The sequence below is a fragment of the Scleropages formosus genome, chromosome 23 (assembly GCF_900964775.1).
Source record: "Scleropages formosus chromosome 23, fSclFor1.1, whole genome shotgun sequence".
Taxonomy (NCBI): Eukaryota; Metazoa; Chordata; class Actinopteri; order Osteoglossiformes; family Osteoglossidae; genus Scleropages; species Scleropages formosus.
The window spans coordinates 19,315,617-19,339,868 of NC_041828.1; the positions used below are offsets into that span (position 1 = coordinate 19,315,617).

The 24,252-nt window shown below is 42.9% G+C and overlaps 1 protein-coding gene across 1 annotated transcript in view; it reads right to left on the bottom strand.

Moving 5' to 3' along the window:
- The window catches only part of LOC108942504 (ephrin-A3-like), a 54,000-nt gene extending 36,140 nt beyond the window's left edge, over positions 1-17,860 (bottom strand). The window contains exon 1 of the mRNA XM_018765908.1: positions 17,745-17,860. Coding sequence (XP_018621424.1) covers positions 17,745-17,854 — 110 coding nt within the window. The 5' untranslated portion in view covers positions 17,855-17,860. The remainder of the gene's footprint in view (positions 1-17,744) is intronic.
- Positions 17,861-24,252: the final 6,392 nt, after the last annotated feature.

Here is a 24,252-nt window from a genome sequence, read left to right on the forward strand (position 1 = left end):
ATTCAAATATAGTCCCTGAGGCCTGGATTCAAGAGCCTTTTGATACAATAAAGCAGTTGAAGCACCTGATTCAACTTAACACTTCAAGTGAATTCATTTAACTCCCTTTCTCGGCTGTTAGGGGTTTAAGGTGGATTGGAGAAAAAGTTAAGCAGCCCTGCTCTAGATCAGCAACGATTAGCAGCTTCATTTAGTAGACAATGAGTAAAACAAAGTAAAGTGTGTATAGGTATGTGGTGTGCACGGAGCCTTCAGTCAATAGTCTCTCTGCAAACAGTGTAACCCAAGGGTATTTCATTTCATTTCTGCAGTCTATGCATGTTTGACATGAAACAACTATGTATCTGCATTTCCCGACTCAATCAGGGAATCCTCACATCTCTCTGAAGTTATCGAAATCCCCGGCGTATTGGCCAGTTGCTCATAGGCTCTATGCCTAGCTCGCTCTGAATGCACATGGACTCAGTTGATAGCACTGCAATCCCAAACCAGGCCCCTCACTGAAATAAATCTACTGGGAGCCACAGGTTTCGGGCATAACGGGATCTTAGGGTTAGCTAGGGTTAGAAATGTGGGTATTTTTGATAGCTAGAAGAAGAGCTCCCTGTGCAATGGCTGCAGATACCTGTTATTTTCACTCTGCACACAGAGCACACCTAGAAGCTATTTTCTCTAAAGCTAAAAAGGCGAAGAAACCTTGTGAATGGCACAGCAAACATATGCAGCGGTTCAAAACTGCAGTTGATTGTGATCCCATGTGGTAAGAAAGGCTTCTCCTTTACCTCTGGCTCCCTCGCAGTTTGCAGAAAGTTGGCTCTTAAAATGTAGACCTGTGGGACACAGCTCCTAAAGCATCACATTAATATACACAAGTGCATAGCGTTCACTTTTCACAGTTCTTGGGTTGCAGCTTCTTCGCCTGCAGCTCCAACCATCTGTGTGCAAATGGGACCATTTGCATGTGCTGGAGAAAAGGAGCACTGCAGTAAAGTTGGACTGAAAATTCATATTCATGCACGGTTCTGAACTGTAATCTCGAGAATGCAGCACTGTTAATCCTCAAGGTGGCCGCTACGTCCAACATGCTGCAGGCTCAAACTCACCGTTGTTCCAGAGAACAGCTAGGTCTCGGGTAAAGCAAAGGGACTTATTTAATAAAACTGTTCTTGAAAATAAGCAATCTGAAAGTTTGTGGAGCTAATGAAAGGTAAAGCAACGCGCAGGCACTTGCTCTTCTACAGGCTCCATGACACCAAGTAAATAAAAAAATACTTTTGATTTGAATATAGCTACATTGAAAAAAATGTCACACAGTGCCTACAAAAAGTATTCATACCCCTTGGACTTTTTTTGCACTTTACTGTGTCACAGCCTGGGACAATGACATATTATGATGATATATCTGAAAATGTTTTCTTCTCATAAGCCCTAAGTACTCTCTGATGTGAAACTGGCTAAAAAAAAATCCAATCCTTTTATTAAGAAACAGGTCATACTTAAATGCATAAATATTCACCCCCCAGAGCTGTATCTTGATAGGGCCACCATTGGCTGCAATGAAAGAAGTGAGTCTATGTGGGTAAGTCTCTTCTGAGTCGACAGCCTCTGTCATATTCCACTCCTTTTCTGCATCCATCCCACAAGCCTAATGATAACCTTTTTTTCATCCAGCTCATATTGTCTTTGACATGCTTCCTATGCTCATTAAAAATATTCCTGTAAGTGACATTTCCATTGCCTCTCACAAATGCCCTATGTCACCACACTAGGCGTGTGATAAACTTCTCAAGCCCTTCACCCAAGTCTTTCCAACTCATACACTTCCTGTGCCCATCAACCAATACATGAGATAGACTTCATGTGCCAATCATTCTGATAACAAGATTTTTCAAGTTTGCATTAGTTTGTAGAATACTGCTGGACAAGGTCAAAGCTCAGTGGCGGATTAGAATTTGTTCATCACTCAAAAGCATTGGATTGACCTTGCCGTTTCTTTTAGATGTTCTAATTACAAAGCTGATTGCAGCTAAGAAGGTTAAGTTTAATTAAAGTGTAATTAAGGCTTCAATAGCCATATTCACAATTATGACTGAATACTTCATTATTCATAGAGATTTAACTTTGTTTTCTGATAATTAGACTACAGTGTTCCAGTAAAGAGCACTTTGGGAAGAAGTGAAAAACCACTTCAAGACAAGGAAAGGCAAGCAAAAATTGCATTCGATTCAACATGAAATACTGGACATAAACATGAGTATTGTACAATTTGATCAAAGTCCTGAAAACTGCTTTGACTTTCATAAGAAATTCTCAAGTGTCACTTTATCCTCTCCTTTGGCACAAAGTTTCTGGAACTCCATTAATTTCTCGGAAGGACAAGTGCTTTGACAGACTGATTGAGCCTGTTCCTACATCTCATACTAATGGACCACATTAAACACTGTTACCACACATACACCCCAACTGGGGAAATGCATTGAGAAGAAGGTATTGATCAATACAAATGCATTTAAGCAGTAATCAAAGTTTCTACCTTGGAACTACTAAACAGAATTCAGATTAATAATGCATAACGATTCATTATGTCCTCCAGGTTAAAAGCAGATGTCCTACACTCTTTTGTAAGATTCTTCAGTAAAAATATATGCATGAAAAAGTCTAAGGCTGTACCTGTATGTTAACCCATGAAAGAAATGCCACTTATTCTCACTTCATCTCAAAATCACGTGTGATACTGATCTGATCCTCTGCCACCTTTTGAAAAGTAATCATTTCACTCATTATCTTGGACATCTTATCCTATTGTCTCCATAGTATTTCACAGCATTCCCTGCTCATTTGTTAACGTGTGATGAATTCCTGAGGTTAATGATTCTCTTGTTCATTTAACCATTTTTTCTGTCATTCTGTTCCCTTTACTAGTTACATAAATCTTTCTTCATTTTCCTGTCCTTCTGGGGTGTCACGGCACCTTCCTGAGCCACCTGGGAAGATTCTGGCAGTGATTACATACTGATGCCTCTTAGGTTGGGTTGTCTGACATTATTGGATTATGGATCTTGCTCACACTGATGCTGCCAGTCAAAACCTCTCACCTGAGTTAGCACAGGCTTGTGGTCCTCTGACCCTGAGGGGTGAATTTTTCTCCCATTTTCCACGCCCAGGGGTTTTTTTGTTTTCCTTTCCTCGGTTGCTTGCCGAATTATCTCTGTGTAATTCCTGAGCAACTGCCTCATTCTTTTTCTTTGCGATCTTTTATCATTTTGCGTTCACTGTATGTGCAATGTTCCCTTGTTGGAAAAAAAAAACACTTTATAAAGAATGTAGTCATCAACTGACATTTTGCAACCTTGTGCTTTTTTTGCCTTGTTTAAAGCAATCCTTCTAATTTGCCTTGGACAAATGTGCCAGCAAATGACGATAATAATAATAATATGTACAAATTGTACCTAGGTCATTACTGTTTAGAACATTCTGGTTAACTTTCTTATTGAACAGTCTTAAACCCTGCAAGTATATGATGTTCAGAAGGTCAAATGAACATTTCCATCCAACTTCACATCCATTATCAGAATCCGCTTATCCAGCTGTGGGGATTTGGAGCTTATTGTGGGAAGGAAAGGTCACAAAGCAGGATACAACCTGGAGAGGATGCCTCTACATCATGGGACATACTCACTAACACATGCATAGACACACACACACACACACACCACCTGAGGGCTATTTAAAGTCCGCAGCCTGAATTAGATGTAACCTGAACTGCATGTCTTTACGTTGTGCGTGAAAGTCAACTCACTGGTATGAAACACATGCCAACAGAATGAGAATGTTTCATCGGTACCAGGAACGTGTGAAATGAAAAACTTATGAGTTCAATCCGAAATATTTTTATCATTTTTGAATTGTACACTTGGGAGTGCATTCAAACCCACAACCCATTTATTATCATTTTTAGAGTAATGCTGCTCCATTATTGGTCCCAAGGGCTTCGCAATGCGCCTGGATTTAATTAGATATCACTCAGCCTTTACACATCAATCATGCCTGTGCTGTGCCATGATGTCTGTCTAAATCACAAAAAGCTGCATTAATATATTTGGATTACCTAGCAGAAGGGAAAAGAGTTTTAGTGAATAAACCTGTTGAGATCTGATTAATAAACTTGAATGTAACCAACTGACACCAGCCAAGTGTTGTGTGTTATCTGCAGACTGCCTCATGAGCATGAACATTGGCAGGTCTCCACCTCAGCTCCACCAGTTGACACCGCATGGAACTCCCCCACATTTTACATCTGATTTATTCCATTCAAGGGTGCTGTTTTTAAAGCGCGAGTCACCTTTTCCCGCCTTGGCCATGCCTCCATGCAGCCTCAGAAGAACCCAATGAGGTGCTTGAAAAAAAGGTGGCTCACACTCGGCACCAATCGTGAGCTGGTGGCGTTGCTGGAAGAGAGAGACTCTGCAAGCAGAGGGGATTTGTTTGTCAGCGGGCAATGTTAAGAGGTTGCATGCCAGGCATCAGTACAAGGCCTCTGTGACTGTTTATTCAGCTGCTCTTCACCAGTGTGTATTTCAGCAGCTCTGGATTCCAGGCTTCAGCTCAACGGAGTGGACGCGAGCGTGTTGGACAGAGCTTACTCGTGGACCATCTCCATGCAGATCACACTGACACCAGCTATTCTTGCACGCCCTCTTAACAGCCTCCCTCAGTCAGCAGATGGGATCCTATAAAGGCTGATTTAATGGTCCGGAGCTCCAGGCTTGCACTCTGCCATCAGTCAATGGGGAAATCTGCAAAATTAGACTGTGGAACTTACACTGAGGAACAAGAAGAATTGCCTGCTTCCCCATCCGAGTTGGTTGACCTGCTTTGCCATCTTTCCAATGTAATAAAAAATCCTAGTTGTGTGCGTTTTACATCCAGCAAGGACAGCTTGTGCATTCATACAGAAAGGAAAATGTCGTCCAGCTTTAGAGGACGAAATAAAGTTTACAGTCACTTCGGAGGGGAATTGGAATTGTGGTAAAACTGACATTAATGTGTAAAACTGAGCAAAAGACATGGAGCTACTCAGGGTCAGCATAACAGAGCTGTGATCATTCTCCTGTGTGAAATGTTGAAATCCAGCATCGGTGCAGGTCCACCGCTCAACGCGGAGCTGGATAAATTGCCGGCTCCATGAAATGTCAAATTTTGTTTGAAAATGATAGGATTTTTAATGAAACAATGACGTTCCGATCAGTTTCTATGCCAATTTACTTTATTGTAGGAAATATGAAAAGTAGCTAGTCAATAGAAAAACTGAATTCATTTTTTATTGACAATGCCAAGCATTTTCTCATCAAGGACAGGTCCCTATGAAGCTTTCCATTGCCAAGGTTCTCAGGAAAAATCCACGTATACTTGACTCAGCTAGCACCAGCAATGGTTGGACCCTCTCCCCAGACCAGTGTGTCGGTGTCGCCAACTTCTAAAAAGCACGACTGACCGATCCAGCAAGAAGAAAAAAGGATGGGTTATGTGATTATGAATTGTGTATGAAGTGTAAATGAATAACATTACACACACAGATTGCCTGAAATCGTTTGTCTCAAGCGGGGTCGTGGCAAGCCAGAGCCTAACCCGGCAACACAGGGCACAACGCTGGAGGGGGAGGGGACACACCCAGAACGGGACGCCAGTCTGTCGCAAGGCACCTCAAGCAGGACTCGAACCCCAGACCCACCGGAGAGCAGGACCCGGTCAAACCCGCTGCACCAACGCACCCCCCTGAATAACATTAATTTTTTAAAAAGAAATATTTAAATACCAGTTAGCGTAGTTTAAGGATTCAACATATTTAACAGCCATGAACACACAAATGTGGTGGTTAGGAATGGATGCTGTACCTTAACCAGCTTAATGTGTATTTCACCATATTCATCAATCAATATCCAGCTGAAAAGTTACAGTATGTGCTATTTTTACAGATCCCTGTAAAATATGCTAACAGAGGCCCTTGAAAGTCACCTGAGGCTTCACAAAATCAGAAACATCCCAAAATGCATCAAGCTGTACCTCGGAGTGGACATCATTCTCCTTCCAAAAGGTCACAGAGGATCCTTCCGAACTTCAAACATCAAAACGCTGACCTTTAAATACCACCATCCGGGTTTAGACTCATGACCAACACGCTGCAGATTTAAATCCCACAAAGCCTGTTGTTGTTTGCACTCCTGAGTCGGTTAGTTTGAGAGATTAACAAGTACATGGAGAGGAACTGTCTAAACAAAGCACAATATCCACGAGACATTAGATTAGATTGACTTCACATTTGAGCAGAATGAAGGCATTCTGCCCCAGGTGTCTCTTGCCAGATATAAAGCATTCTTAGATTTTATTGATCTATTGCAGAGACTAAATATAGATGCTCTTTAAAGATGCTTTTAAATATAGATGTTTCTCATAGGAATTTTTATTGTATTTATTCTGTATTATCACTTGTCTACAGGGAAAATGCTTCCGAAACAAATGAAGTTAAACTTCACTAATTCTGGTTCGCTGAGAATGGAAATGATGCTTAAAATTGTTGATTGGCTCTAGTTGTCAAGATACGGTACTGTCAGTTTCTACATGTAGATGTGTACACGTATGGTGTCACGCGGAACACAGGGAGCCGAGACGGCTGAACCCAAGTGCAGCGTTGCTTGTTAGACATTGAGGGAAGAGGCAAGGTCTCAAAACCAGGGACAGGCGAAGGGTCGGTCGATCGGCGAACAGGACAGGAACGAAGATCCATGGACGTGGTCGGAGAACGAAGCAAGGAGTCAAAAAAAAACCCGGAGATCGTGGACAGAGCAAGAGTGCAGTAACACGAGGAAGGGCGGTTGTCCCAAACGAGATTCCGCAACGGTACGGGAGCTGAAGAGGGTCTTTATAGGGTGAGCGATTACTCATGAGCTAGTGCGGAGTCAGGTGTTGTTGCTTGTTTTGTGGGCGTGGACGTGACATATGGGAATAGCACACAATAAGTGAGTTAAAAAGGGACTCGGATCTCAATTAAATACATCAGCATCTTTCACAGGATCTATGAATAAATAAGTGGCTGGTTTGGACAGTATACTTGTTCTTAGATAAATTAATGAATGATGCAATCTAAATCTGGTATCCTGGTTCCTTAATCCTGGTACCTCAATCTGGTAAATCAAGCAAGAGTCTGTTACCACCCTTACACATAAAACTGGGTCTGACAAAGAACTTTGTCAAGGCCCTGGATAAAACATATGCAGCTTTCAAGCATCTCATTGGAAAGTTTCGTAGGTTAAGTGAAGCGACGACAAGGGAATGTGTCTTTGCTGGTCCTCAGACTCGTGAACTTCTTCGAGATGATGGATTTGACCGTGCACCGCATGGCAAGGAGGAGAAGGTGCGGAAAGCCTTCAAGTTAGTGGCAACAAGTTTTCTTGGAAACAACAAGGCAGAAAACTACATGAAGTTGGTGGAAAACCTCCTCAATGCATACAAATGCCCGGGCTGCAACATGTCCCTCAAGATACATTTTTTGGACTCGCATCCGGATTTCTATCCATCGAACTGTGGAGCAGTAAGTGACGAGCACAGTGAGCAATTTCACCAAGATATTTCATCCACGGAGAAACTGTCTCAGGGCAAATGGAGTCCATCAGTGCTTGCAGACTACTTCTGGGCAGTGACAAGAGATGCTCCAATTAATGACTACAAGAGACAAGCCAATAAGGGCAAAGCAGACACTGAATAAAGACTGAACTATGAACTGATACATAGTAAGTGTTACATAAACATAGCAGGTGACATAATATCAAGTGAAACAGCCATAAATACATGAAAAGACCTAGGTTTACAATTCATGATTAAAAATATGCTTTGTACATCATACACATAGTATGTAAAATACACACACACACACATTGTCCAAACCGCTTGTCCCATACGGGGTCGTGGGGAACCAGAGTCTACCCAGTAACACAGGGCGTAAGGCCGGAGGGGACACGCCCAGGACGGGACGCCAGTCCGTCGCAAGGCACCCCAAGTGAGACTCAAACCCCAGACCCACCGGAGAGCAGGACCCAGTCCAACCCACTGCACCACCATGCCCCCCACTAGTATGTAAAATGTAAAAACTTGAATATCTTGGAAACAGTAGCCAATTAGCAATTTTAATTGTTATATCTGAATTCGGGGGGGGGGGGCGGGCACGGTGGTGCATTGGGTTGGCCTGGGTCCTGGTCTCCAGTGGGTTTGAGGTTTGAGTCCTGCTTGGGGTGCCTTGTGACGGACTGGCGTCCCGTCCTGGGTGTGTCCCCTCCCCCTCCAGCCCTACGCACTGTGTTGCCGGGTTAGGCTCCGGTTCCCTGCGACCCCGTATGGGACAAGCGGCTCAGAAAATGTGTGTGTGTATATATACATACATACAGTATCTATATATAGTTTTTTCAAATGGTATCATAGGTATTAAAAGTTTGTGAAGCTTTTCGTTGCTTTATATTGCTTCCCTCTAAGTAAACACATTACTTTCACTCAATTACAATTTTATTTTATTATTTTTATTGTATTTATTCTCGGGGAGCGCGGATGGCATAGCAGGTTTAGCCGGGTTCTGCTCTGTAGTGGGTCAGGGGTTCGAGTCCTGCTTGGGGTGCCTTGTGTATTTATTCTGTATTATGAATGATTGTTGGTTGAATGAATGAAAGCTGGTCTGACACTTTTGCACTAAGTACTACACAGAATACACAGAATACACAGAATATACATATACACACACACACACACATTTTCTGAACCGCTTGTCCCATACGGGGTTGCGGGGAACCGGAGCCTAACCCGGCAACACAGTGCGTAGGGCTGGAGGGGGAGGGGACACACCCAGGACGGGATGCCAGTCCGTCGCAAGGCACCCCAAGCGGGACTCGAACCCCAGACCCACCGGAGAGCAGGACCCGGTCCAACCCGGGCACCACTGCGCCCCCCACAGAATATACATACGTACATACATATATATATACTGTATATATATTCAGTTTTTTCAAATGGTTTCATAGGTATTAAAGGTTTGTTAAGCTTTTTACTGCTTTACATTGCATCCCTCTAAGTAAACATTACTTTCACTCACAGGTACAAATACAAGTACAAGTCAGCAGCATCAGTGCGAAAGATCACTATTTATTTGTCACCATAAATATCCAGTACTAGTTATTTCAGAAATGCGAGGAACTTTCATGCCTATTTTTACCTGTTAACGGTTACAGAGGAGATCTACTGAACGTTCCAGATTGAAAATCATATGCAGCTCAAAAGTGAGCTTTCACTGCCGCCTATTTCGGCCCTTCATGGTCAAACTGAGGTCACCAACAGGTATTGAAGCGGTTCAATTTTTTGTTCTGCATCCCTTCAATCTTCTGAAAAGAAGACCTCGGCCATTTGTTCAATTTCCTGTGATTCTGCCAATGTATAAGAAAATAAAGGCTCCCTGTTTTTACGCAAGCTTACAGCAACGCCAACTATGATCCTTCTCATGATGTAAAAAAAAAAAATGTATTATTTACGACCAAGCTTTATAAATATCAACATTGGACAAACAAAAACTGATCTTATATACTAGGGAGGATGGGTTTGTTTCACGTTTATTTCTATTCTGTAAAAAAACGTGAAGGAAAACACAAAATCAGGGAAGATTGCTTTTTAAGTTTTTTTATCTGATGGTTTTCTCCGAAGCAACTTACAATGTTAGGTCTGTATGCTAAGCTACTTAAAATTATTTTCCCATTCAGACAGCTGGGTAAGTTTTACTGGAGAAACTCAGTACCTCACTAAAGATTACAACTGAGGAGGTGGGATCCTAAACTCGCCCTTCGATGGCAAGGCTACACACTACATCCTACACAGTGCACTACAGGCTGTCAAACACGTTGCATATTACAAATATGAGATCACGAGGCACTCATTACGGCTATTGTCTAAATGTGATGATCATATATTTCTGACTTTGAATAGATACAGTATGAAACAATACAATTCTAAAATGAGGAAATGTATTTAAAGATGCAAGGAGGTATGCAAACGATTAAAAATATCCATAATGTACTGTAGCACACCGAGGCTACCCGGGGAGGGGGCGGAGATGGGGCAAAGCAGCCACAGCTGGGGCTGATTACACTCCCTAGTTCTTCCCCGGTGCCCAGCAGCAGAGAGAAGAGATCGAGGAGGAGAAAAGACAGAGATGAACCCGAGCTCGAACCCGATCCCAGGGACGATGCCCAGCCCCCCGACCCGCACGAGACCTCATCCTACCTGTTCCCTGGTCCCCCTTTTCCATCCGCTTCCTTCTCCCCGCCCTAAGGGCAAATAAAAGCCTTCATCAACAGGCAACTGCACTTCTTGTCTCCCGCCTCATCTCTTACATATAGCTATTCTTTTCATGTCATACTGAGCAAGAGAACAACTATCTTGATTCACGTTGTGATTCTGTGCCTTCTCAATTCCAAGCATCCCACGTGACAAAACCACGCGATGCCGTCTTTTTCAGTGGATCCGACGTGTCTGTATGCATCAGTGACATACTCTGTAACGTGACATTTACTTTCGGCCCTTGCTCCTCTGCCCCGGTCTGGGGGAATGGCCCCGGGTGTCTGCTTTCATTGCAGTCAACCTTTGTCCAGGTACTTTCATTAGGCTGTTGCATTTCTAAGTAGCGAGACGCTATGGAGGTTACAAGCTACAGATCCAATGAAAAAACTCATTTGCATAACTTGATCTGTGTTCAGACAGCATACTTCAAATTAGTATTCGCTTTAATTAAGATTAATCTGTCTCAGCGTTGCAGCGCAGTCGCTTAGCGGTTACTGCTCACGCCGCACAGCTTAAGGGCGGTAGATTTGACACCTCTCTCTTCTCAGTGTGTGCACTTTCCGGCTTATTTGTGCCATTTTTCTGCAGAGGCTACACTTTGCAGCCACGTATGCTGTTTAGGTACACAGGTGTCTCCAAATTGCCGTCTGTGTGTGTGTGTGTGTGTGTGTGTGTGTGTGTGTGTGAGACAGAGAGAGAGAGAGAGAGAGAGAGAGAGAGAGAGAGAGTGAGAGACACTGCCCTGGGCTGAGCTGGCATCCTGTCAAAGATGTACCCTGTTTGATGCCATATGCTTCTTTATTAATTTTTAATTATTTGGGATCTATGAAATAATCATTTCAATTCACTTTATTAAAAGCCGTGAGACTTCGCGTTCTAACAAATGTTTTATAATTGTTTTTAAGCACACGCAGACCATATTTGAAGCATTGCAATACAGTATGTCCAGTCACGGCCAGAAGTCCAGCACAGTTCAGGAGCAGATGTGTAAAAGAAAGCAGCATACAGTCGTGGCCGAAAATATTGGCACCCTTGTACTTTTTTGCAAATAACTTCTTCTCCAAAAAGAACTTGCCAAAAATATTTGCTCTCCACAGTTCTTTATTTTACTGTTAATATTACAAAAGGAAAAAAAAAGACGGCAGACAAAATTACGAAATTATTGACACCCCTGACAATATTTGGTAGCACAACCTTTGGTCAAAAGAACTATAGCGAAGCGTCTCCCATTTCTTTTCATTTTCCGGTTTCAAATTACATGTTCTGAATTTGAAGCAAAAGTTCTGTAATATTACTGAAATGAAGAACTGAGGAGAGTAAATACTCTGGTCAATTTTAACTTGTTTTTTCGATAAAATTGTGAGTTCTTTGGAAAAGGCACAATGGTGCCAAGGTTTTTGCCCGCAACTGCAGTCGCTCCCTGAGCTGAAAAATCACTGCCTTATAGCAGATCAAGACATTGTGAACATATTCGATAACATATCGGTGTGTTTGCTGCCTTGCCCGTTCCTCCTTGCCACTGTCGGCCTAGCTCAATATGGACTGATCTTCACTCAGTTCACACACCCCAGATGGCATGAAAATCTGCACTCCGGCTTGTTTAGCTAGAAGTTCTCTGTTTATAAGCTGTGGTTCAAATCCATGTTTGTTCTTAAATAATAGAAAAAAATATAGAAGTTTTACGACTGTCTGTCACAGCGAGCCGCAGTTGTTTGCATGGAAACAGCTTCCAATAACAGCGATGCCAACGGAGCGACTCCCACTAGGAAAGCTGACCGAGAAGAGATTGAACCGAGCTCCTCAAACACCGCTGCTCTTTTTACACCGTCGCATTTCGGGATCCTTTTGTCTACAGCCGGTTAACTCTTGGGTTGTATACAGCCAAACACCTGTCTACTGCTGGTGCTCCCGTCCGAAACTGATTTTTGACGGTGGGCAACTAACACCAAAGAAACTGATGACTAACGGTGACTACTGTATTTCTTTACTTTAATCGTTAATCATGCTTGTGTAAAAGAAAGGGAAACTATTCAAGGAAATTATTAAATCTCAGTTATTACTCGTCTAAAAAAATATATGAGGATAATTAAGTGGTCAAGTCAAGGTAAAATTATTGAGAATCTTGTGGCAATATCAGCAACACTGCTTGAAAATCACTGTACTCCCCCGCAGTGCATAGGGGAAGCGGTGCACGAGAAGGTGTGTGTGTGATGTCAGCCAGGTGGTTTCTGATGATGAGAACTACATGAGAGACTTACAGCCAGTGTGCTGAACATCTCATTGAGGCACTGCTCGGGGCCACTGTGACGCCATTGACCGCACGGAAACCAGGGTTCAGGCAACACACCTCTCACCTATCGAGTGGGTGTACAGTATTTCATAAGGGTAAAGTATTGCTGTTTTCAACTCAGTGAGGTCATTTAATATATTATCACATTGTGTGTGTCAGCTTGTCTGAATTAAATAATGTTAATTTATCATTTGAAAAAGTTAAAGAAAAAACTGGATTACATTTATTTAGTAGATGCTTTTCTCCAAAGCAACATCCAATGAACTCTATGTAGTGTTATCAGCCCACACACCTTACTCACCGAGGTGACTTACACTGCTGGATACACTACTTAGAATGGGTCACTCATCCATACATCAGTGGAACACACTCTTTTTGTCACTCACACACTATGGGTGAACCTGAACAGCATGTCTTTAGACTGTGGGAGGAAACCAGAGCATCCAGAGGAAACCCACACAGACACGGCAAGAACATGCAAACTCAGCAGGGATTGAACCCATGTCCTCTTGCACCACCCAGGCAGTGTGAGACAGCAATGCTACTCACTCTGTTGCCATGCTACCCATATTTAACCCCAAAGGAAACTGCATGGGGCTCCAGCAGCCACCCACATATCTAGAATTATTTAGTTATGTGTAGAGCAGGGAATTTTTACTGGAGCAATTCAGGGTAAATATTCAGTTCAAGGGCACTATAGCAGGAGGTGGAATCTGAACCCACAACCTCTGAGGACAGACACACACACACATATATGTGTGTGTGTGCACGAGTGTGGCTGCGCTGTGATGGACTGGTGCCCCACCCAGGGTGTACCTTGTCTAGCCCACTGCCCAATACTTTCGGGATATGCCCTGGACTGCTGTGAGCCAGCATTTGGCAACCAGTTATGAATAATGAATGAATTAATGAATAATTCAAACTGTGTCATTAAAGCACTGATGTAGCCCTGTATGATTTTGTGCCACTTTCTAAAATATTGTGATATCCATTAAACTGTAACTTCATCATTTTCTGTTCAGAAATGAGGTGGTCTGTTAATAGTGACTCTGAAGTTAGAAATCCTTCCCTTTTAACTGCAAAAACTGATCTGAAAAAGACCAGCACTATATTTGCACTGTTGCTTCTAATCAAGTCGTAAGTACAAAATTCTGTAAACTTCTAGCTCGAAAAACCTTAATTCAGCCCTGCGGTATGTTTGCTATTCATAACAAACAAATATTCGCTGTGCTGAATTGTTACTATGATTTTTTTCATTTCATTATCTTGTGTTTACTTTGATTTGATGGAGGAGTCACTCTTTTCCAACTGTTATCAATTTACAATATTAATGAGAACAATATTAATGAGAATAATTGAATATTTAATTTTAGACAGTTCTTTTTAAATATTGAAGTTGTTCACTGGGTTTTGTTCCGCACCAGTTGTTTTTTACCTCCCCCCCAGAGTACAAACAGCAAATTCACCTTCAGGACCACATATAATTAAGAAGGGAGAAAATTACTTTTTTCATAATAGATGAGAAAAAACAGTCAGATTGTTTCTTAATATGAAAAAAAATATACTTGCATCTGCTTTTTACGATATAAACTATTTATTCTTAATTTTAATAGGTGAATACCAGGTGGGGGGACACGGTGGCGCAGTGAGTTGGACCGGGTCCCACTTGGGGTGCCTTGCAATGAACTGGCGTCCTGTCCTGGGTGTGTCCTCTCCCCCTCCAGCCTTGCACCCTGTGTTGCCGGGTTAGGCTCCGGCTCCCCGTGACCCCATATGGGACAAGCGGCTTCGGCTGATGCGTGTGTGTCAAATACCAGGAAATCACATCCACATTGTCCAAATAGTTAAAAATAACAGAAGCAGACACAACTTGCTATACAGGCAATGTACGTGTAAATCATCTGACCCATTTTAAGCAGATGGTAGCTATTTGTATGTCAATGCAGGTCATACTTTTTTAGCTTAAGTCATGCCATGAATGTGCAATTCCCACCTTCCCATGTAATGAGACAAGATGGCAGGGAGTTTAGTAAGAACAGGGAGAGGGGTCACGGGGACACTTATAAACTGGCCCCAATACCAAAAAAGGTCTCAGTGATCATTGTTATATTTAACTGCTTGCAGACAATCTTCCAATCTTACAGTCAAGTAAGAAACTGAATATTGTGCTGGAGCAATCGAGGTGCAGAACCCTGATCTTGCCCAGTTTCCCCACGATTACAGCTGTGGATGGAGAACGGGGGGCTGAGATCAGCAAACACGTCATGCACACGAAAAGGCCCAAGGCCAGAGATCAGATCCTACATATGTCCAGGATGTAAAAGATGAATGGGATAATGCTAAAAAAAAAAGGCAGCATCTTCATCATAAAGCACTGTGCCTGTCAGGGCTTCCAATGCAGATCACATACATAGCTAAAGCGCCTCTTGATGGAAAATGTTAAGCAGGACTAGGAAATACAGCAAATGTTCAGCAGCACTGAAAACAGAGACCTTATTATTACACTAACAGGCAGCGTAAGACAGATGTTCCAATTTTTAACACTCCAAAGTCTTTGCCAGCTTAAGAAACACGGTGTAGGTCACTTCCCTCTCCTTACCGTAAGTAAGGCTGAAAAAAATAAAGTTGGATGGAAGAAAAAACAGCTCAGTTTCAAAGGAAAATTTTTTTTCTTATATAGGCATTCTTATGAGTAAGTTCATAATGTAAAATGCAGTTCCAGCCCCTTTAAATGATTTTCCAACAGGAGAAAACTCTTGATAAAGTGTTCACAGCCAGAAAGCCATATATTAAATATTAACTTTGGCTATAAAATGTTTTATTAATATATCAGATTTTTTTTGTGAGCCAGAAGCCCAGAAGGAAGAGATATATTTCCCCTGCACCCTAGTCAACATACAAATTCTGTATACTCTCCCTGAAAAAATTAATACATCACTTTCAAATTTTATGAAATGCCACATGCTGATAAATGAGCCTGTCCTGTGTGTGGGCAGCATGAAAACCCAGAAGACTCCATGCAAGCAGCACATTCACACCACTACAAGTGAGGATCTGACAACAATCTCAGCTCAAAACCATTCAGGTGACAGTTTAAATTCTTCATGATGAAGATTAATGCTATTAGTATTACGATGATTGCTAATCCCGATTCATATGTTGTTCTACTTACGTTCTCCACACTTGCCTAAAATCTCACAAAATTCTTCCACGTTAAAGTCAAAAGGGAACTTGTTTCAATGGAGAAAAAAAACAACTTACTTGTACTTGTTACCCAGTCGAAAGAGAAGTTACAGTATTTTTCTATATTAAATAGTCAACGTCTTAGTTCTTGCACAGAATCACATTCTACAGGTTTCTAGAAAAGCTTGCTGAGTAAAATATCGCACCACTGTAAAGACAAGTCCATAAAACTGAATTTTTAATTGATTATTATCTATTATCTACCAAGATTCAGCCAACTGCTTTGTTGATTCACACACTGCTCCATCCTGAGCTACAACATGCCGAAACCCTAACCGTTCTATAACATTGACCTTTTTTCCTATTCCTGCCGTCTCTTAGATGAATTGGCTGAGTTAGTCTACTTGCTGCAAAGTAGGGCAATTTCCTCATTATTTCACGGATTCTATCAAGGAGGAAGACAAAGAGCGAGACGAGACGGGCGCAGAATAAAACAAAAGCACTTGCAAGAGGGTAAAACACGTGGACATCAGCATCGCGCACATTTCAAGCACCATCTGCAGTATCGGTGTGAACAGATACCACAAAAAAGTGTATAAACATTTATTCTCAAATACTGTATACAGTATCAGGAAGCCCATCCTGTTTTGGTGGAAAGGAAAAAATAAACCACAGCAGCAAACAACCACGCAATGTGTAAGTGGTTACTTTTTGGACACCAGTTCCTTATGGAATATAAAATAAAACGAAGCAGTTCATGAGATTCAGTGACATGATTTCGGTGAGGCTGCAGAAAAGCGCTACAAATCCTTGCAGCCATAATAGCAAAGAGACACCACAAAACACGGACATTACAAAAAACACTTAAGTGCAAAATTAAGTTAAATTCTCTATAATGTATGCGCCTGCTTTGATGTAACTGTGGCAACCAATCAGGTAACAAGGCCTGGAATAAATTAAAGGGCAAAAATTAAAAGATTTGAGTTGAAAATGCTGTCAGAAAGGGGGAAGGGGAAATGGAGTGTGTAGAGGGAAGAAACAGATGGAAGACATCAGAGTGAAGGTGTCAGTATGGATCAGAAAAGATAGAGAATGTGAAAAAATTTGGACACGACAAATGAGAGGATCTAAGAGTCCTTCTGCATGAAAAAAAAATGGGCCAGGTATTGAAGCTGGGGTTTATGGCCACTATGGAAGGGCAGTTGGGGGGGGCTGTTGGGGATATAAAGCAGAACTTAGATCACAGTTATAATTACTATGGGTGGTGTGGTGGAGCAGCGGGTTTGGCTGGATCCTGCTCTCTGGCAGGTCTGGGGTTCAAGTCCTGCTGGGGTGGGGCTTTGTGATGGACTGGTGTCCTCTCCTGGGTGTGTCCCCTCCCCCTCCAGCCTTATGCCCTCTGCTGCTGGGTTAGGGTCTGGCTTGCTGTGACCCTGCTTGGGACAAGTGTGTGTGTGTGCGTGCGTGCGTGCGTGCGTGTGTTATAATTACTGGAATGGGGACAACTGGGAGCATACTGCTTAGAACTACTGCCTTTGGAGCCAAAGGGTGCAGGTTTGATCCCCACCTAGTAGTACCCTTGAGCAACTGGAATACAGTGTACACTGAAAAGCACAGTACTGTACAGTGAAATAAAGAACCACAATGATGAAGCAATAGGAAACACAAATCACTGAATATGAGTAAAGTGAGCGCGAGACACCCAGGAGCAGCTCAGATGGAAGTGTCCTCGCGGAAGATGGAATATAGATATATTAGAGAGAGAAAAACGTGCAAGATATGTAGATACATGGAATAGAGTGTCCCTCGGACAGCGCCTCGAACGCCAAGTGAGTGTAAACAGGGTTCAGCGCTTGTCCGCGCGCTGCAGTGCGTGTGAGCGGTGCGCGCGCATCTTACTTACTGTACGTTGGAGCTGTTCCAGTGGACGGCGTGTCTGTTGCTGCCGTGCGCCAGGTAGAGGTTCGCACAGGTGAGCGTCATGACGAAAAGGGAGACGGGCGCGAGAGCCATAGCCCCCCCGCGTCTCTCTCCACCCCCCGCAGCCGCGGCGCAGTCCATTCAAAAGTTGCCAGGAGAGGCAGAAGGTGAGAGAAACGCGCAGCCCAGCGCCCCCCCCCCGCCCCTTTATTCGAAGGCCAGTTCAGGGTCTCACTTTGGTATTCCAGACCCATGGAGGCGACGCCCCCCCGCGAAGCCCCCCATCGGAAGTCCTGTTGGAAACGCGATCGCCCGCAAAAACCTGATTCGGGGCTTCAACGCGCAAACATTTATTGAAAAATTATTTATTGAAAAATAAGAGGGTCTTTGGAAAGATTCACGAGCCGCGGCGATGGGCGAAAAATAATCATAATCATTGATAATGATCCGCGTCCAGAAACGAGCAGAAGGAGGTGTCAGGATGTGGAGAGAATGAGGATGCTGAAGGCAGCGCGGGGGTCGGTCGGACGGGGGGGGTCACACCTGAAAACCAAAAAAAAAATCGCGTGCGGTCTTGTCTTCACGTGTCCCTGCCTGACACCGCGCCGCCGGGATGTGTCGTGCGGCAGAGTCTCAGCTCAGCTGTGCGTCCGCCGCTCGCGCTACGCGTCCCGGAGCGTCTCACCTTCAACCGGCCGCCGCCGCCGCTCCATCCCGTCCGCGCGCGCCTCCGTCTGCTGCGGCGCCCCGCCAGGTGCTCCACTTGTCCGGCCGCTGACTCCGCCCCCTCCCGTTAACCGTTTCTCCGTGTCGGGCGCGCGTCCCGCTCGAGGAGGAGCTCGAAGCTGCGTGTGGTCCAGTGCTGGGAGGGTGGGGGTGCCGAATTCTGCAAAGGACAAATGAATTGAAATCTTGGAAAATCGAACCATAAAATCTTGCTCAATAAGAAAAGATTTTGTTAGAAAATCGAGCCCTGATGTAAACATTGTAAGAAATTTCATCTTTGAAACGCTGACATTTTCTATGAAACCCAATGACATGTCGCTTTACACAGTTGAGTAATGGAATATCATTTGTTCCCTTAACTTCAGTCTTGAAAATAACTTTTATTTTCAGCATTTCCGCATAAGTTTGCATTCTGTGCAAGTATAAATATTCATTGTTTCATATATTTCTGGATCGCGGTCCACCCTAACCCTATTAGGACAAGCGGGATGGATGGATGGATGGATGGATGGATATTTCTGGATCTTCATAAGTCATCACATAAAAAATACCCTATAAATTGATTTTTATTTGCCCTTCCTCATGATCTGTGTCTGTATCCATTTACATTTATTCACTTAGCAGACGCTTTTGTCCAAAGCGACTTGCAACGGATATTATGTAGTGTTACCAGCCTACACATCTTATTCACCAAGGTGGCTTACACTGGTAGATACACTATTTACTGTACACTGGGTCACTCATCCATACATCAGTGAAACACACTCACTCCATGACACACACACTATGGGGGAACCTGAACAGCATGTCTTTGGACTGTGGGAGGAAACCGGAGCACCCAGAGGAAACCCACGCAGACACGAGAAGAACACGCAAACTCCACACAGACTGAGCGGGGATTGAACCCACATTCTCTCACACCACCGAGGCGCTGTGATGTTTTTTGTCCTATATTTCAACACAGATTTGGAGATGGAAGTCTCATTGGTGCTGATTGATTCTTGCCCAGGGGCCCAAAAGCCTGATCACTGGCTCTGAAGCCGAAGATGAAAATGTTGGGTTTACAGATCATGATTTGAAGGTGATTCATACACGGTAGAACACAGTCCTTCAATGTTTATATAACATGTTAATGAACCGAGTTTCAGGCGACTTACTGTTTAGGTTGAGTCATCTTCACACAGCATGATCTGGAAGTTGTTGTCCTGCTTTGGGAGGTCTGGAACCAGGCTCTGCACTAACACTGCAGTGCATTCATGAGACCAGGGGGCCTCGAACCTTTCCTCGCCAAGGGCTACGATCATTACTGTAAACTCCTCCGAGGCCCATGTGTGTTTAAATCACAGTACATGACACATTGAATCTTATATGACTAAACTGAAAACTTCTGATTTATCTCACTAGTGCTATGTGTGTTCAGGTGTGTGTCTAACTGTATAATCACATTACTCTATACAATTTATAGTATTGTAACAACCTGTGTCACTGGGGAGTGTCCTGTTTGGGCAGAAAAATGGGTTTATTGTAAACAACTAAACATGAAAGTAAGAACGTAAATTGTCTTTAAGGTACTTCTTCTTAAGTGTATTTATTTATTTCACTTTTGATAGAAATCCACACTGAATTAAGTAATTGGTCTCCATGAGGAAGGTTTCTGATCATCTGTTACTCTATTGCAATACAGAAAATGTACCCTAGATGTTGGTCTCCATGCATACTTAAGTAACTTTTGGGATCGTTTCCATTTTTATGAGTATGATTTGTGGCCCTCTGGGACCTTATTATCAAATTAAGCAGATAATAGGAGCATAACATTCTACAGCCCTGCCTCAGATATTTAAATTTCTTTCTTTGGAAAAGCAGTTTTAGAAACAAAAAGTACATGAGGATGACAGACTAGTACATCATTTTTTTTCAGTAAATGCTGTCTTTTTATGTTATGTCACTCTGCTACGTGCCTAGCTGGAGATTACTGTCTGTGCTTGTTTTATTTTCCATTCACATATTCACGAAGCAGACGTCTCCTTTCAAAATGAAATAAGTCAAAAGTGGAAATGGCTTTTCAGTTAGACGAAGCAACCGACGACAGTAACGAGAAATTAACGATTATAAGCACAACTGACACAAACTCCAACAGAGCAAAAGCGCGGAATTGTTCTCTTCTCAAAACACCCTCCAGATGTAACGACACTGACTAGTGCAAGTTGGTGCATCCAAGTGCAGTGGTTTATTTACAGGGAATAATTAATAAATATATTATGACTCTGAAGTGTCATGAGTCAAGTTGAGGAATGTGCAAAAAAAAATGAAAACCATTTCAAATGCATGGTGCACACGAACACACGAAATTCTACCTATTGCTAATAGTTGGCAATATGTAAATTATGTAACAAAGCTTCATCAGAAGCACAGTATCAATGTTCAATAACGTCAGACAATATTGTTGATCTCTTCTCTGAAGGCCACGTGTGCCGAAGCACTCCGGATCAATTTTCAAAAAGAACACAAAGTAGCTCAAGTGCTGTTTTTCCTGGCCTAGACCTCAGTAGGAGACATCCACTTGTGAACAATGGGGATGCTGGACTATTGTTTTTTATCAAAATTTATGTGCCAAATCCAGTCTTTCTTCCAAGAACCATTTGTTTTTGGCCATGGTGTTGCACTGGCGATGCTATCACCTCCATTCCCACCCACCCTCCTCCTCCTTAGAGGTACAAGCATGGAGTGGCATCCAAGAGTGTGACAGTTTTCCCACTCCCTCCCAAGCATCCCGTGATGCCGCCTATGCTCTGCAGGGGGTCAACTTCTAGGGTGAAGCCTGGGTCCACCTGAATGTGGCCTATGGGAAAACGGTCAAATACTTCACAGTATTTACATTTATCATTTAGCAGATGCTTTTCTCCAAACAATGTGCATTTTCAGATTTCTCCTTCTGTTGATGTAATGCACCCTTCATATTTTTCTCTGAGATGTACTTTGCTTTGGAGAAAAGCATAAACATCACAGAACAACACAAAAAGTACATTACATGAACAAAAGGAGAGATGTGGATGCAGGCACTTGATTCCTAAGTACAGTTATATTGTCACATTCCACCAAATGATCCAGTATACGTCACACAAGTACATTTACACTTACATTTATTCATTTAGCAGACACTTTTCTCCAAGGTGATGTACATCTCATAGAAAATACAATGTGTTCATCACATTAGCAGAAACACTTAGATGCAGACATGCAATTCTTAAGAGCACTTAGTTTTTTCTTTCCACCATATGAACTGATGTTCATCACACGAGTAGCTGCATAAAACTTTATCCAAATATCGACGATTTCCTATCACCTTCTTAGTAATAATTTTTATATATATATATATATTTAAAAACATTTATCTTACATTACAGGAGTAGCTGCTTAAAGGTTTACCTATTGTTTAACAGACATGATCTCAACATTTACACATTACATGAACTTAAGAGATCATGGGCAAAGTGAGTCTGAAAGATTCTCCCTTTACATAAATTACATTTCTCTGAGATGTACGTTGCTTTGGAGAAAAGCATCTGCTAAATGAATAAAGTAAACGTGAGAGGTGAATTTTCAGACCCTTTTAAAATGTGGACAGTTTCAGCAGTTCTGAGTGAAAAGAGGAGGTGGTTCCACCACAACGGAACCAGGATCGAGAACCTCCGTGCTTTACCTGTCGTGCGTGGGACCACCAAGAGGGCAGATGTAGAAGAGTGTAGCAGTCTGGTTGATGTGTAGCGAATGATCAAGTCTTGTAGATATCTGGGAGCAGTTAATTGATGCATTTGTAGGCTATAACGAGGGTCTTCAATTTGATCTGGGTGGCTATAGGAAGCGAGTGCAGAGAAACGAGTAGAGGAGATACATGGGAACTCTTCGGCAAGTCAAACACAACTCGGACAGTTGCGTTCTGTATCAGCTGTAGAGGCTTGATGGCAGTAGCAGGAAGACCAGACAGGACAGAGTTGCAGTAGTCCAGACGGAATGCCACCATGGCCTGGACAAGTAGTTGGGCAAAGTCTGTTGGGAGGTAGGGACAGATCCTGCGGATGTTATACAGGATGTATCTGCAGGTCCGAGTTGTAGCTTCCATGTGCTGAGAGAAAGATAGACTTGAGCTGATCATCACTCCCAGACTCTTAGCCAAGGAGGTAGGCAAAATGAGTGAGTTGTCCAGTTTGATCGATAGATCGTGACAGGAAGACAGGCCAGCTGGGAGGCATAGGATCTCGGTTTTGGAGAGGTTGAGTTGTGGTTTATGATCAGACATCCATGCAAAGATGTCCGACAGGCAGGCAGCGATACGTGGGGAAATGTCTGATGGTCCAGGTGGAAAGGAGAGGAAGAGCTGGGTATCGTCAGCATAGCAGTGGTATTTGAATCCATGGGAGGTGATGACAGGGCCGAGGGAAGACGTGTAGATTGAGAAGAGCAGAGGACCCAGTACTGAGCCCTGCGGGACACCAGTTGAGAAAGGCAGAAAATTATTTACACCAAATTAGATGTGCATCAACTTATAAGTATTTATCCATCTATACAGTTGAGTAACTTTTCACTATTGTAATTTAGGGTAAGTACCTTTCTCAAGGGCACAACAGCTGAATGTGAGATTTAAACCTGTAACTGCTGGGTCCAAAGGGAACAGTTCTAACCACCACACTATCAGCCACAAACAGCACTCACCTTTTTTACACCTGATTTTAATATGTCTACGTTTTTCTTCCCCGATTATTCACCGCAGAATTTCCGCCATTTGAAATGTTTTCATTTAAATTATATCTGACCTCTGATGTCTGTCGCCAGAAAAAAGTTTCGGTCAAACTAGATGATTTAGAATTATTTACACCAAATTAGATGTGCATCAACATTGGAGGTTTAAGAAACTCATTTTAAATGACACTTGAATACTTGTATTTGCTGTCTATTTATAATTTATGTTCTCTTGCTCTCTGTAAAAAGTGCACACAGATCTCAAAGGTTGAGCTCTTGAAGATACAGCATGTGCTTGAAATGTTAAAAACTTGCGTATGATTTATAAGCCTTTCTATGCGGTGCATTACAATGAGCAGCATGGCTCATTTTTTTCCACTTCCTTACCGGTGCTAACACCTCTGACAGCGAGCCCTTCCTCTGCCATTACAGACCCTCCTCTTCACCCTTTCCAACTCTTTCCTTTTCTCCTTGCCAACCTCGCTTCTCCTTCCCCCTTGCCGTCTCCCCATCCAGCTCCCTTCCTTTCCAACTTTTTCTTATTCCTTCCTGACCTCTGGTCCTGTTCCCATCTTGCCTTCTCCTTACGACCTTCTACTTTCAGCCTCCTTCCCTCCTCTCCCTCCCATCCTCTTCCTCCATGTAACTCATACAACTCTCCAGATTTCTCCATTCCCCTTCCCAGCTCTGCCTCCAAATGTCTCTTGGGTGACTATACTACTTACGCTAACATTTCCATTTACTGATTTGTCAGACACTTTCCTCCAAATAGGACAGGTAGGATGGTTTGGACAGGTAGGATGATTTTTACAGATAATTTAGAGCACGATTATGGAGCAGATAGGAGATCGAGATTTGAGAGATGTGTTTTGAGACTCTTCCTTAAAGGTAAAAGGGACTCATCAGTTCTGAGGGGCAGAGGAAGCTCATTCCATCACACTGGAGCCAAAACCCAGAACATCCAGGCTTTTGACTTTGGACCGCTTGAGAAGTGGGTCACAAAGTGGCCAGAGGAGGAGGAGTGTAGC